General features: G+C 40.7%; 1 protein-coding gene across 1 annotated transcript; it reads right to left on the bottom strand.

Moving 5' to 3' along the window:
• Positions 1 to 604: 604 nt before the first annotated feature.
• Positions 605 to 1,171, bottom strand: LOC147424437 (uncharacterized). Its single transcript, XM_086500681.1, has one exon. It carries the CDS (start codon positions 1,169 to 1,171, stop codon positions 605 to 607), a length of 567 nt encoding a protein of 188 aa, XP_086356807.1.
• Between the last annotated feature and the right edge of the window lie 12,630 nt (positions 1,172 to 13,801).

Genomic DNA, 13,801 nt, shown 5'->3' with positions numbered 1-13,801 from the left:
CCTTGTATTGTCAGCTTAGGCAATTGTAACACGAGGCATAGTTATTAGTTGTTTTTCTGAAAAATATGCCTCAGTCATGGTCACGGGAGGGGATATATGCACACAAGTTTGTAAGTATGCCGGCTTTGACATATTTACCATTGTAATTGGCTTAGCTTTAACAAAATGAAAGGCATTGAGGTGTTTTCTACCTTTGCAATGTCGCAAAGCATGTGTACCTCACAAGCATTGCTTTTGCAATTTGCAATGTGGCTTAACCTCAGTGTCACACTATCACACAAGGTGTGTGACTCATAGACATCGTTGTTGCATTGTCTCTCTACCTACCCTGCACTATTACCAATACTCCCTCCATATCTAAGTGTTAGACATGCAATTAAACATCATTGTGTGTGACTCAATGATGGTGTGGGCCTCATTGTCATTGCTATTGCGCTATTTCTCTCTAGCAGCCCTACACGATTAGGGTCTCAGTTCGTATTGTTGGATGTGATTACAGTGTAAGTGTGAATACAAGATTATGTATTGGCATGCCTCAAAAGAGTAGAAAAATGGCTCAACTAAGTACTTGAATTATGAAGAGTGACATTAGTGAAGTACGTAATTAAGAAACACAAACCATAAAAAGTCGGCATGCACAAAGTCGAAGGTGAAGATAGAATGTCTCCTTGAATCTCAGTTGGGCAGAGAACGCCTGGAGTCGTCGGGGGCGAGCCAGTGTCAAGCGGAGGTCTAGAGGCGGTACAGTAGCTTGTGAGAGGGTGAGGCGGCGGTCCATACCATCAATAAGGTCGTTGACCTGATATTGCAGCAGGTGACTATAATTATTAATGATAGCTGGCGGGAGGGGATCATTAACTATGCCTGGCAGGGTGATTGCCAGTCCCAGGTCCAGCTCATCACCAGTAGCTGCAGTACCACCGGATGCTTGAAGTGTAAGCATATTCTGAAGCATATTACGAGCTTGTAGAAGGTGGGGTGGCTCCTCCTCCGCCTCCAGCGCCGCCAGATGGGAGCGTACATTTTGTAGCTCCTGGCGCAGCTGCCAGACGGCGGCCCGCAAGTAGAATTCCTCTGGGGCCCCTACCGCCTCCTCCTGCTCCTTCTCCTCCTCCTGCTCAAGCTCGCCTACCAGGTGAAGCCCACTCATGCGGGCTGTGATGTCGCCCATGCCCTCAATATGATCTCGACAGGCGGACCTGCGCCGCTGCAGGCCATACCTTCCGCCCTCCACGTCCACCCTCCCCCTCCCTAGCTGCTCCTGCCTCTCCTCCCACGACCGCTTGCAAGCTTCCTTGGCCACCCTGAATATAATATTGTAGCTACTATTTCTGCTTACAATCGCAACGAGCTCTACTTCTTCTTCTCTTTTGCTTGCAAACGACCCTGCGAGACGTGTTGGGCTCCGATAATGAGCCCTTGGCAGGCAATTAAACAGCGGACCACTTTATATTATGCCGGTGCTCATGCCAGCGGCTGGGGCGAGCGTGTGCTGAGAGTCTCTCTCTCTCTCTCCTTTTTTAAAAAACACAACTCTCTTAAAGAGCGCACGCCGACGCGTGCTCTTTTAGAGAATTGAGTTTTTTTTGGGAGAATTACCAAAATACCCTCCAATTTGTGGAAATTCCCAAAATACCCTTGTATCTATTTTGGTAGGATTGTTCAAGATTTTCTGATTTTTTTTCTTTTTTGACAATTCAGATCTGTTTTGAGTGCTTAGCGCGTAATTTGTTACAAAGTACCTCGCAAAAATAGTCGATTATGTCTAAAAATAATGAAACAATTTATCTCCAAAGCCTACATAACCAACTCAACTTCTAGCTTGAGCATCTTAATGTATTGATAGACAATCAGTCTTCTTATGAAAAGCTACAAAAAAAATTATCTTTGGAGAAATTTAATCTCACTACCAAGGATATTTTGAAATTTTGGAAAATTTGAAGGGCATTGTGGGAATTTATGACAAAATATTGGGGATATTTTGGAAATTTTTGAAATTTGAGGGGTACTTTGGGAATTTCCACGAATTAGAGGGGTATTTTGGTAATTTTCGCTTTTAAAGAGAGAGAGAGAGAGAGAGAGAGAGAGAGAGAGAGAGAGAGACCTCCACAATGAAGAGGAAGCAGAAGCAGTTGTGGCATAAACAGTCATGATGGTCAAGCACCACAACGGTGGATGTAAAAAGCACGGAAGAGGTGACACGAACCCCATCAGGTGCTCCAACTGTGGGCGATGTGTGCCCAAAGACAAGGCTGTCAAGCGGTTTCTTGTAAGGAACATTGTTGAACAAGCTGTTGAGCGAGATGTGCAGAATGCTTGCGTTTATGATGGGTACACACTTCCCAAGCTTTACGCCAAAATGCAATACTGCATTTCATGCGCCATTCACTCTCACATTGTCCGTGAAGTGAGATCCCGCACAACAAGAAGCGTACGGGAGCCACCACATAGGTTTAGACGCACGGAGGATATGCAAAACCAGAATCAGCATACCAATGTTCCTGTTGTTAGGAAGTGAAGAGGTGTCTAATTAGTGCATATTAAGCCAGGAGAGAAAGAAGGCTCATGAATTTTGAGTTCTATCATAGAACTCTTAAGAAGATGCATGCTACAAGAATTGCCAGCGTGGTTGAAGCTATCAATAACATGGACGTTGAGTCTTTTGTACGGAATTGTACCTAATGTTTTGGAAATGTCTTTTTAAAGTTTTTTCCAACAAAAGAAAAGAGAGAGAGAGAGAGAGAGAGAGAGTCTGACTTACTTCCGAGACTTTGAGAGTGCATGACAAAGAGACTAATGGGAGAGCAGGTGAAGATAAAGGCTACTGAACTTGCTAGTGGTGAACAAATCTTCCTTCTCAATCATGGCTAATGTCAATTCTAGAAGGTTCTCATTGCTATTGAAAGCACACAAGGCATTGGAATGAAGGACACACTAGTAATAGTTCGATGGTCCCTCCTAATAGTTGGTATACTACATGCAATGCCTTCACAAAGCAGCCTACACATGGCACTCAAGCAAGCAAAGGATATCATTCAAATTCAAGAGCTACCTATGCATTATGATGGACATGTGACATTTGAGTTACCATCTTTTGATCTATTTGTGCACGAATTTATGACAATTGCAACATGTGAATTTACCATGGAGAATAAGTTTGCACAAATAGAGTTTTGGAATATGCTCAGCAAGATGGTTCAAAAGCAAGGATATGACTGTGTATCAATGTCTGTGTGAACACATCAAAGGAAGAGTATGTCTCTTTTGTTTGAGACTATTTGAGATGCAATATGGTTACTTTGCTACACTATACTCTATAGAGTAACTATTGAGATCTTTATCTAATATTTCTCATTGCTTATGCTCGCTCGGTTTCTTGTCCGCTTGGAAGTACTCGCTCGAGGATTGGGATTCCTCGCAGATCTATGATCTCCGCTAAAATCAGAGATCATATGTGGGAGTTATGGAAGGCCGAAAATCATAAAATTTCCACCTACTTTTTGGGGGGCAAAGTGCATACGTTGACAACTCTTACACATCTCTTACACACCCACACACATGGCGTACACCTATTCTTCAAAATGTCAATCACCTCCATAAGCTCATGGAAAATAAAGAGGCCCTCCTACACCCCATTCTCTTCCTAATGCCTCTGTTTGGTCGAGGTAGGGGCCAAGCACAATTTAATGGTCAAAGGGAGCAGCAAGCCATCAGAAACTAAGCATAGCCGGTTCTGTCAGGTAATGATGAAGTGCAAAGGGTTAATATTATTGGTGTTGACAAGCAGGAGGTCAATATTATGGCCAACAAAAGAGCAAGGGGCAAAAGAGAGACCGAGATGAAATGATAATTTAGAGCAAGGAAGGGTAAAGAGAAGGTGAATGAAGGTCAAGAGCAGCCAATACCAAGCAAGAGGAGACAAGGACGAAAGATTACACTGATGGATTTTCAATTTGGGCACGATAATCCTGAATATGACTTGGTAAGAGATGTTCAAAATATCACTTTCGGGTAGTTGCTTGCAATAAACCCTAAATTAAGGAAGCAATGGTCAGCCAGTGTCAGCACAAGACTTCCCTGAGTAAGAGGAGATTTGCATGATGTACAGAATCTAGCCTTGAGGGTGGGGAGTCCAATGTGCTTCTAATGGTGGAAGTTTTGCTTGAAAATAAGAAGCATGTGCAAGCATATATTGATGGTGGTGCCCAGTTCTATGTGATCACCAAATCTGCTATGAGGGATATTGGTATTGTAGTTGTAGTCTCGTCCAATGTGCACATGAGGATAGCCAACCATGCCAAAGCTCAATGTTTGGGAGTGGTGCAAGATGTGAAGGTAAAGGTCATGGGAATTGAATGCTTAATTGATTTCTTCATCATGAAAGCCAATGAAAATGCTTACCCAATTATATTGGGGAGGCCATGGTTGTTGGCCATTGCGGCCAAACAGGATTGGGAGAAAAGGGTATTCACCCTACCAGATTGAGAGAATGAAGGGTAGATTGTGCTTGACATGAAGGCCAGGGAGAGCCACTTTCATCTAGAAGCAGGGGGTGTTAACAAGGATTCTAGCACCAGTTTACAAATATGAAACCGAGTCCACCTATGATGAAGGGTCCACCAATGTCAAAGAGGAAGAGAGTGATGAATACCTATTGAAGCTGGATACAGATTTGTTTGGGGTCACTATGGATTTTTCCAGTTCAAGTAAAGGTATGCAAGATCCGTTTTGTAGTCTAAAGATTAAAGAGGTGGAAGATATGCTAGGTGCAGATTGAACCAAGCAGGAGAAGGAAGGTTATGTGGATCTATGTGGATCCTATCCCAATTTATTTGCAACTGAGTATAAAGATTTGAGAGGAGCTAAAGGGGTGGAGCATCAGATCCTACTCAAAGACAGGTACAAGACAAAAGCACAGAAGCTACGGAGGCTAGGAGATACTCAAAAGGAGGCTCTATGGCAAGAGATCAACAAGTTTCTTGAGGCAAGTATTATCTATCCAGTGAAAGAGTCTGAGTGGGTTTCACCTGTTGTCATTACTCCAAAGAAGAATGGGAAATGGTGGGTATGTGTAGATTATAAACCCTTGAATGCTGCAACCAAGCGAAACCACTATCCCTTGTTATTTCAAGACGAGATTCTAAACCAAGTTGTAGGACACGAGCGCTATTCTATCATGGTGGATTTTTGGGGTATTTTCAAATTGGTATTGCTTTGGAGGATCAGTTGAAGACCACCTTCATCTCTCCATGGGGTGCTTTGCCTACCGTAGGATGCCTTTTGAACTGGTGAATGCATATGCTACATTTCACGACTGGATGAACAAAGTTTCGGGCCATACTTAGTTAAGTTCATTAGTTTTTTTATGGATGATATTGGTTGTTATAGTTTCAAAGCAGAACACCTGTCCAAGTTGAAGCTATGCTTTCAAAGGCTAGATGAGGAAGGAGGGTAGTTGAACCCAAAGAAGTGTAGATTGGCACAACCGCGGACTTAGCTGTTGGGCCATGCAATCTTGCAGAATGGTATAGAAGCAGATCCAGAGAAAGTGAAGACTTTGGTTCTTATGGAGCCTCCCACCAGTGCGATAGGGTTGGCATCATTCGTGCATAAGTTAAAGTACCTATCATGTTTCTTTTGGATGCTGTCTTAGTATGTTTATCCTCTTCAGAAGAGGCCTCAACAGGTACATGGATTTCAATGGGATGATTAAGCTCAAGAAGCATTTGACAAAGTGAAGGGTATTCTCTGTCAGCTACCTATGGTATGCCCTCCCAACCAAGAGGGTGACTAAAAGCAAGGTAATAAGTCCGAGGGAGGCTACCTATATGTAATGGCAGAGCAGTGGGTGATGGCTTTAGTCTTTGCCTACAGGAATTTCAAAGTGTATTTGATCGCTCGTAAATTTTATGTGTTGACGGCTAATAATCTTTTGCCTTAAGTGGTGCTACACTTGAAGCTAGGGAAGCGTATCATGAAGTGGGTGATATAGCTCTAGGAGTTTGAGTTTGAGTTCAAGGTAGATCACAAAAGTCGGTCTCATCTCGCAGATATCCTAGTCAACAAAGAGGTCAAGTTACCAGTTTATCCAAGGGTACTGTGATAGAAAGATAAAGAGGAGCTAGACTTGGTAGGGGCCTTCATTATGTGTTTTGATGGAGCTTATAGAAGGGTAACACAAAAGGCAGGAGGAGGTGTGGTCGTCCAAGATCCACACGGTGTAATAATCTTTTCAAAATCTTACAACTTGGAGAAGGTGCATACCAAAAAATGAGGTGGAGTATCTTACTTTACATTTGGGTCTAAAGCGGTGTATTGAGTTTGGAATATGAAGGTTGATAGTAAAAGGTGATGCTCTAATGGTTATCAAGAAACTTTTGGGCCAATGGCAGGTAAAGAGAGATTCTCTCAAGAATTGGTTTTTTCTATAAAGAAGATGTTGAAGTTTTTTGAAGAGGTGCAGCTCAAACATGTTAGAAGGGAACAAAACCAGGAGGCAGATTGATTGGCTAGCAGTCGTGTTCAAACTCATGTGTCGAGTTTGTATGTGGCAGCAGCTAATTATGAAGGTAGGGAAACTTTAAAAGACATTAATGATTTCTTGAGCACATGTCAATCTTCTGAAGGGCTGTCAAAGCTACAAAAGAGGAGGATTGTTCAGAGAGCTCAAAACTTCACTCTTGTAGGGGAAGATCTTATGATGCACGGTTGTAATGTCTATTGCCTGCAAAGGAGCAATAAGCATTACGAGAATGAAAACCCTCACACTGCCTTACATTATATGAACATCAAAACACATGAAGGTAGAATAGAAGACAAGTCACAGAAACAGAACACCGTCTTCTTCATTGATATGCAACCAAACACAGAGTACAAGAGAGAAAATATATTGATGACATGAACATTAGAGATATCCCCAAAGACTGGTATGCCCCCTTTATACAACCGCTGCTCCAACGCAGATCGGGAACGGTGCAAAACCTCGTCCTGTCCCATGATATCCTATGAAGAATTGTCCCAAAGCCACATGACTCCTAATCCACAATGTCCAGACATCTTCAAGACCGCAATGTGCGGCTTATGCCGTAACACCTGGCATGCATGGTGGATTGCACGAACCCACTCTTTAGCCCCTCCGTGTCGAAGGTTCCGGTTGCTGTTCCTCCACCTGTTCTGGTGAGGAGGAAACATTGATAAAGCCAAATCCCTGAAAATCTTGGCGATGAGCCCGATCTACACCTCTGCCAACAGCTGTGGATCTATCTCAGGTTGCTCCGGCCAAGGATCCCCTCGAATGAATTGCGTTGGCAAATACCGAGGTGCCTGTGGCAAAGGAGCAAGAGGTGTATGCAGAGGATAATGCTGAGATAAGTATCTGTTGAGCGCAGGCCAAAAAGGAGGACATGGCGGAAGACTGAGTGAAAATGAATGAGCCAATGTCTCCACCCAAAAACATACTCGGTGCCCCTCCTTACGAAGGCAATGAATCACTCGCTGCAAATGAGAGGCATGAGCTTGGTCCTCAGAACAATCTTCTGTAGCTTTCACCCAATCATCAATATCAAAACCTTTTTTGGACAATATTCTTACCTCTATCATTATTCGTCGGCTCAGGCTCCCTCACCACATCTTGTTTAGTTGGTTGCTACGCTATCACCTCGGCAGACAGCCTTGATCTCCAACTCTGCATTTGAGTCTCCAAAAAACTATGGAGGTCTTGCTGTATCTCCACTGCTAATTAAGGCATCAAGATCATTCATGTTAATCATCACATCACCAGGATGAGATGCTAAGTAAGTGGCCAGGCTATTTTGCATTCGCAATTGAAGAGATTCCTCTTGAATAGAAGAAACAAACGCAGAGTTATCCCCCCTCAGTGCCTGGATTTCTTCAGTTTGCTGTCGAGCTACCGTATTTAATGCTACATTTTGACTTGTCAAATCAGTGATGCTAGCCTGCAAAGCCGTTACTTGCGTTTCCAGCTCGGTGACGCGTACCTCCGTTGCTGAAGCTCACCAAGACAAATGTAAGGACTCCGCAATGCGCTGCAAAAATGTTTCGCACGCCTGGAGTTGATCAGAGGGGTTTGCGGCAGTCGTCTCCCAAGGCAGAATTGCTGGAAGAGTCCCCTCCGTTGGAGCAACTATGATAGTAACACCAGAATTTTTTGGTTGCAAGGAAGTATCCGTACCCACTGAGGGAGTCCCAGCCGAAGTAGAGGTTTCCGCCCTTTCCTACATTTTGTATCTCCAGTGTGCAACGGAAGAATCCTCACGCAAAGTGGATATCACAACAAGAGTGGTGTGAAAAACAGGCTTTTCCCCCGACCTCACTTTCGATTTGATGTTCCTGCAGTGGCCATCTCTTGTTTACTAGAGGCTACCACTACAGTTGATGTTCCCGGCATATCCACTATGCGAGCAAGTGTTTGAGACACCCTCACAACAGGCACTTCCTGACTCTGAGTTTGTGACAATGGCGTAGTAGTACCACGTACTATAAATCTATCATCTTCAAAGTGACACAGAGGGAGAAGGGTGAGAGGAAAAACTTCCCTCAAGAGAAACACTAAAGTAAGTAGCTGCCCGACCTTGGCATTTGTTGGTGTGCTATGCCCCATCTGTTCCACCACTCTTTGGTTTTTGGACAAGCATTCTTTCCTATAGCAACCAGTTTAACCAGACATTCTTTCCTACTTGTCAAACATATGCCGAGTTTCTTGGGGTTAAGCCCCTTGGTTTCGGTCCGTGTTTTCTTTTCAAAAGAGGTAACTAATATATTTCTAAAGGCTCACATATGCAATGAATGCATAACTTGAAATTACTATACTAACATGTACCATATTTCTGATAGGTTCAATTGGTGGAGACATAGCATGTTCCGCAGGAGTTCCCACATTACTCCTGCTAGCTTCATGATCATTAGCGCCTTGGGTTCGAGCACACTTTGGAGCCATTTTTTTATACTACACTTAGGTTATACACTTAGAACTTTAAATTGGTTAATTTTCCTAGTAATTTTCTTGAAATCTAAGGTCGTTTTTTTTACATGTAAGTAAAACCTTGTTATTTTTCTTGAATATTACTTTTAGTAAAATTTTCCAAAGAGAGTCTATAATTTGAACCCTCGCCAATTCGGATTTGCACTTAGTGACTACATTACACCTAATTTGTATATATCAAAATATTTCCTAATCTTAATTAATAAAAAATTTATAAGTGTGTAGATTACGAAATTGAAAATGTGGAGATGCATTACTCTTATGTATGACATTTCTACTACAATTCTAACATCAATTTTTACTACTCTATACTTTAATTAAGTCAATTTCTTAGTGTTATTCAATTTACTAATTAATCTAGCTAATAATGAAATTGATTATACCTACTAAGAGTGTAATGAGTACTCTACTGTGTTAGTTCCAATGAACTGTGCATGAGTTAATAGTTATGATGTACTAATTAGAGAGAGTAGGTATACTTAGAGAGATTAGGGTAATAGAGAACACACACACATCTTTTCTAAAGCTAATTGAATCTTACTAATCCATTAGAGAGATTAGAGTATGAGAGAACATACACACATCCTTTCTAAAGCTAATTGAATCTTACTAATCCACTAGAGAAATTAGAGTAAAAGAGAACACACACACATCCTTTTCTAAAGCTAATTAAACTTTACTAATACACTAGAGAAATTAGAGTAAAAGAGAACACACACACATCCTTTTCTAAAGCTAATTAAACTTTACTAATCCACTAGAGAAATTAGAGTAAATGAAACAACACACACATCCTTCTCTAAAGCTAATTAAACTTTACTAATGCACTAGAGAGATTAGAGTAAGAGAGAACATAGACACATCCTTTCTAAAGATAATTGAATCTTACTAATCCACTAGAAAGATGTAGAGTAAAAGAGAATACACATACATCCTTTTCTAAAGCTAATTAGACTTTACTTATCCACTAGAGAAATTAGAGTAAGAGAGAACACACACACACATGCTTCTTAAAGCTTATTGAATCTTACTAATCCGTGAGAGAGACTTTACTAATCCACTAGAGAAATTAGAGTAAGAGAGAACACACACACACATGCTTCTTAAAGCTTATTGAATCTTACTAATCGTTGAGAGAGATTAGAGCACGAGAGAATATGCGCATCATTTCTAAAGCTAATTGAATGCTTAATTAATGCGTACCTTATTAGTCCACTAGAGTTTTTGTTCTCTTAGTGGTTTGTGGACGCTTTCTCTCTAAGAGAAGTGACAGCACTTCGTGAGCACTATAGAGGCAATCTCTATGTCGAAAGTGTGAGTATGGATGCTCTATTTATAGCAAAAAAGAAAACATTCCACTTGTTTTTCCAAAAACAATTTTTTATATTAAAAAATAACTTTTTTTCCCTAAAATTCATACCCGCGTTTTTGGTCCCCTTGTGGTACCCATCAGCTTGACTAATTTGTCCTCATCATCAAGAGATAAAGACACAGAGCCCCCCCTTATTAAGATTAGTCAAGACTAACCTCTCCTTTCCATGTGACTATGTGTCCCACTTTGTCCCCTCCTATGTGAGTTCAGGTGAGTCCATGTGCCTTCATGTGTCATCCATTGTATTCTTTTGTCTTTATAATTATTTTATTTATGTTCTTAATGATAATTTACTTTACATTTTCAAGTTAAACTTTATAGTCTTAGACTAATTTTACAGTAAGAGAAAATTCTACAATCAATAAATAAGTCTTGCAATAAGTTAGTTAGTTATTTGTATAGCTAAACATGTCAGGATTTTGTAGCGTAAATTTTAAATTCTAGGTTTTCTCTGCCTACTATTCATAATTTGAACTTGAATATCTTAAATAATGAGTGATGGTAAAAAAAAATTCAATTGCGTAATAGAACTTGTGTGAAATTCAAAAGTAGAGACCTTACACTAATCCTATCATGCAACACACTAATTGAAAGGACACACACATAGATCTATTGAGCACCACACTCCAATCAAACCTACATGCACACACAAGCAAAAGAGGGCAATCACACAAGATTAGAGAGGGATTAACCACTAATTAGTTAAGATCTAGTTAATCTAACGCTCATAGGAAATCATAAGAAGTAAGAGAGGCATAGTGAGAGAGAATTAATCATTGATTAGTGTTAATCAAGTCTCATGAGCAAGGAGAAGCTCAAGGACTCTATAGCGACATAGCTCAAGAGATCTCACCAAAGAGTGCTCTCAACAAATGACTCGAGAACCCTAATTCTTTTACACACTACCTTATATACCTAGGGTAAAAATATGCAATGTTTGGGCGCCCAAGGCCTTTAGGGCTCCACCACTTACTGAATATGCTACCTAGGCACACTAACTGACCTATTCCTTACAACTTGAAACTCCCATTGAGCCCGTAACACATTAACAATATTACAATGGCTTGAAATAAATCGGGAATTTACAATACGTGACCATTTTGGGAAAACGTGGAAAATGTATAACTCCAATATTTACTGCTTCTTCTCTTTGATCTTCGATGTGCATTCATACATCCTTGGTCTTTAGCAGCTTCTGTTAACTGACGTGGACTCGGTTAACATTCCCCCCTTTCGATTTTAGTGCCCGTCCTCGGGCACTATTGAAAGGTCTCTGTGGAGGTTGTGGAAGGTTTTTAATTGGTTGTTGATGGGTTGATTTCTTCATTGGTCATTGAATTTGTTGATGAGGTTCAATTTGTTGCAGCATCTTCATTGGTCGTAATATGTTTGATGTGAGAGATGATGTTGCATTTTTCCAATGTAATAGCATAATGATGAGGCTATTGTTTATTGATGAAAGTATGTACAAGGAAAGTAGATTTCTTAGGTTCTATATTAGGGTCTAATACCTGGATGACCAAAGGGAGAAAACCCTGTGGGAAAAAAGTGCCTTTGGGATACACGCATTATTGGAGTACTTGTTAGCATAGGAAATATTAATAAAGTACTCAAGGGATTATTTTTTGATAGATATGGAATTAAAAAGGCAGCAACTATGAAAGGGTAGCATGATGGAACATGGGTTTGCCTGTTGTAGTCCACTCAAGGTGCATAGGTGGAAGAAAAAAAACAGTGTCTAATGCATATGTCCAATGATGGGACATCCTATTTATGCATACATAGAAATGCATGGGAAACAGTATGCTGTGCAAGAACGATTGTGAGGGGTTATTCAAAAAGATGGTGTAGCTATAAAATCATATGACATGGCTTTACAAGGTGGCACCCCTTTAAGAATGGTTTTCATTGACGAGGATATGTGCTCTCATCTTACTGTGCACTGTGCGTGAGTGTTGGACTCTACGACACTCCACCAATTGTAAGCTAATAGACTTTGACTCTTATGTTCATCTCATCCAGCATGAGCAACATGACTTTATATATGATCAACTCTTCTAGCTTGAGCGTAAGCCTAATAACTACGACTCTTAGCACAGAGTTTAATATGACTTGAAGCTTTGGGACTAATGCTTTGCTCATTTTATGGCTCAGCAGCCCGACTCTGACTATGCCAAAGAGTGTTTTTTGCACCCTGGCGACTTGACTTTTTACATTCTTCTGCTTACTACAAACATTTCTTCAGGTAAAAGTAAGCTTGAATCCTCAAAAAGAGGATTGGTGAAGGACCAAGTTGACATTGAAGGTTTATTTTGCCATACCTATTTTATCATCTTTGAATCTGCATTCTCGTTGGTTGAGTTTTCCTTGCTTGACTGTGAAGACTCCATTATCTGTTTGATTCTCCAATTAGGCCTGTTGATAGGATTCTTTGATGTTGTTGTAGGCCTTTGTTCACTATCGGCATTTGGATTTTGACTAGGAGCATTGGAAGATTTAGGAATCCAACTCTCTTGATGACCTCTATATCTCCATTGTTGACTTTGTTGAGCTGTAGGTCTTGATGAGTTCTTGAGATCCTCATGCAATTTTGGTGTAGTTATAGTTGGCTTGTGGTTGAATGGTAGCCAAATTTTTGTATACCTTGCGTAAAATCTTTGTCTAAGAGGAACATTCTTTGAGATCCATCTTTGTTTTGTATCCTCTTTAAACATGTGATTGACTTTAGTGTCTGATGTCATTCTATTGTAGACTTGCTTCTTAGGTACCCTAGGATATTGTCGAGGTTGATACCTTGTGGGCCTTCTTTCTTGGGAGGGACTTGAAGTTACTTCATATGCTCTAACCTGCGGTTTTGGCACCCATATCAGTCTGTTACCTCCATAGTACTTTTGTGCATTTAAGCTCCATTGTGATGCTACCCATCCCATGTGTTTGTCTTTCTGTGTTGAATTCTTGTCAGTAATCTAAACCGGATCAGTGACCTTGACTAAATTGCTCTGAACAAACACTTGCTTGACTTTCCTTTGCTTGTTTGAGTACTTTGGCTGAAATATCTTTGATTTTCTAGGTGTCTCCTTAGAGGTCTCAATTGGGTCAGCAATTGACTTGAAGTTTTGAAAGCCTATCTTGCTTGAAGAAGATGATCCATGGGGGTTATTTGATGTAGAGGCATGTTCTATCACACCTTCTTTGCTAATCAGAGGAGATTCCACTTTAGCTTTACCTTTGTCTGCAAGATTTGTCTTTGATTCTCGTGACTTTTGTAACTCAAAATCTAGCATTAACAGTACCTCTATCTACTGCTAGCTACCTCTTGGAAAAGAGAGTATTAGCATTATATCTTCTTTGTAGGACTTGTGTTGTTCTAGCCAATGATGTCAAAGGATGACATCTGCATGCATGTCTTTGGAAGGCTTTACCTGAAA

The sequence above is a fragment of the Adiantum capillus-veneris genome, chromosome 25, assembly GCF_014529385.1.
Source record: "Adiantum capillus-veneris isolate H3 chromosome 25, ASM1452938v2, whole genome shotgun sequence".
Lineage (NCBI taxonomy): Eukaryota > Viridiplantae > Streptophyta > Polypodiopsida > Polypodiales > Pteridaceae > Adiantum > Adiantum capillus-veneris.
Note: the sequence above shows the minus strand (reverse complement) of the source record. Positions and strands in the feature narration are given on the sequence as shown.

Bases quoted from the DNA above. Each gene is read 5' to 3' on its own strand.
- LOC147424437 (XM_086500681.1), bottom strand. From the start codon at position 1,171: ATGGGCGACATCACAGCCCGCATGAGTGGGCTTCACCTGGTAGGCGAG.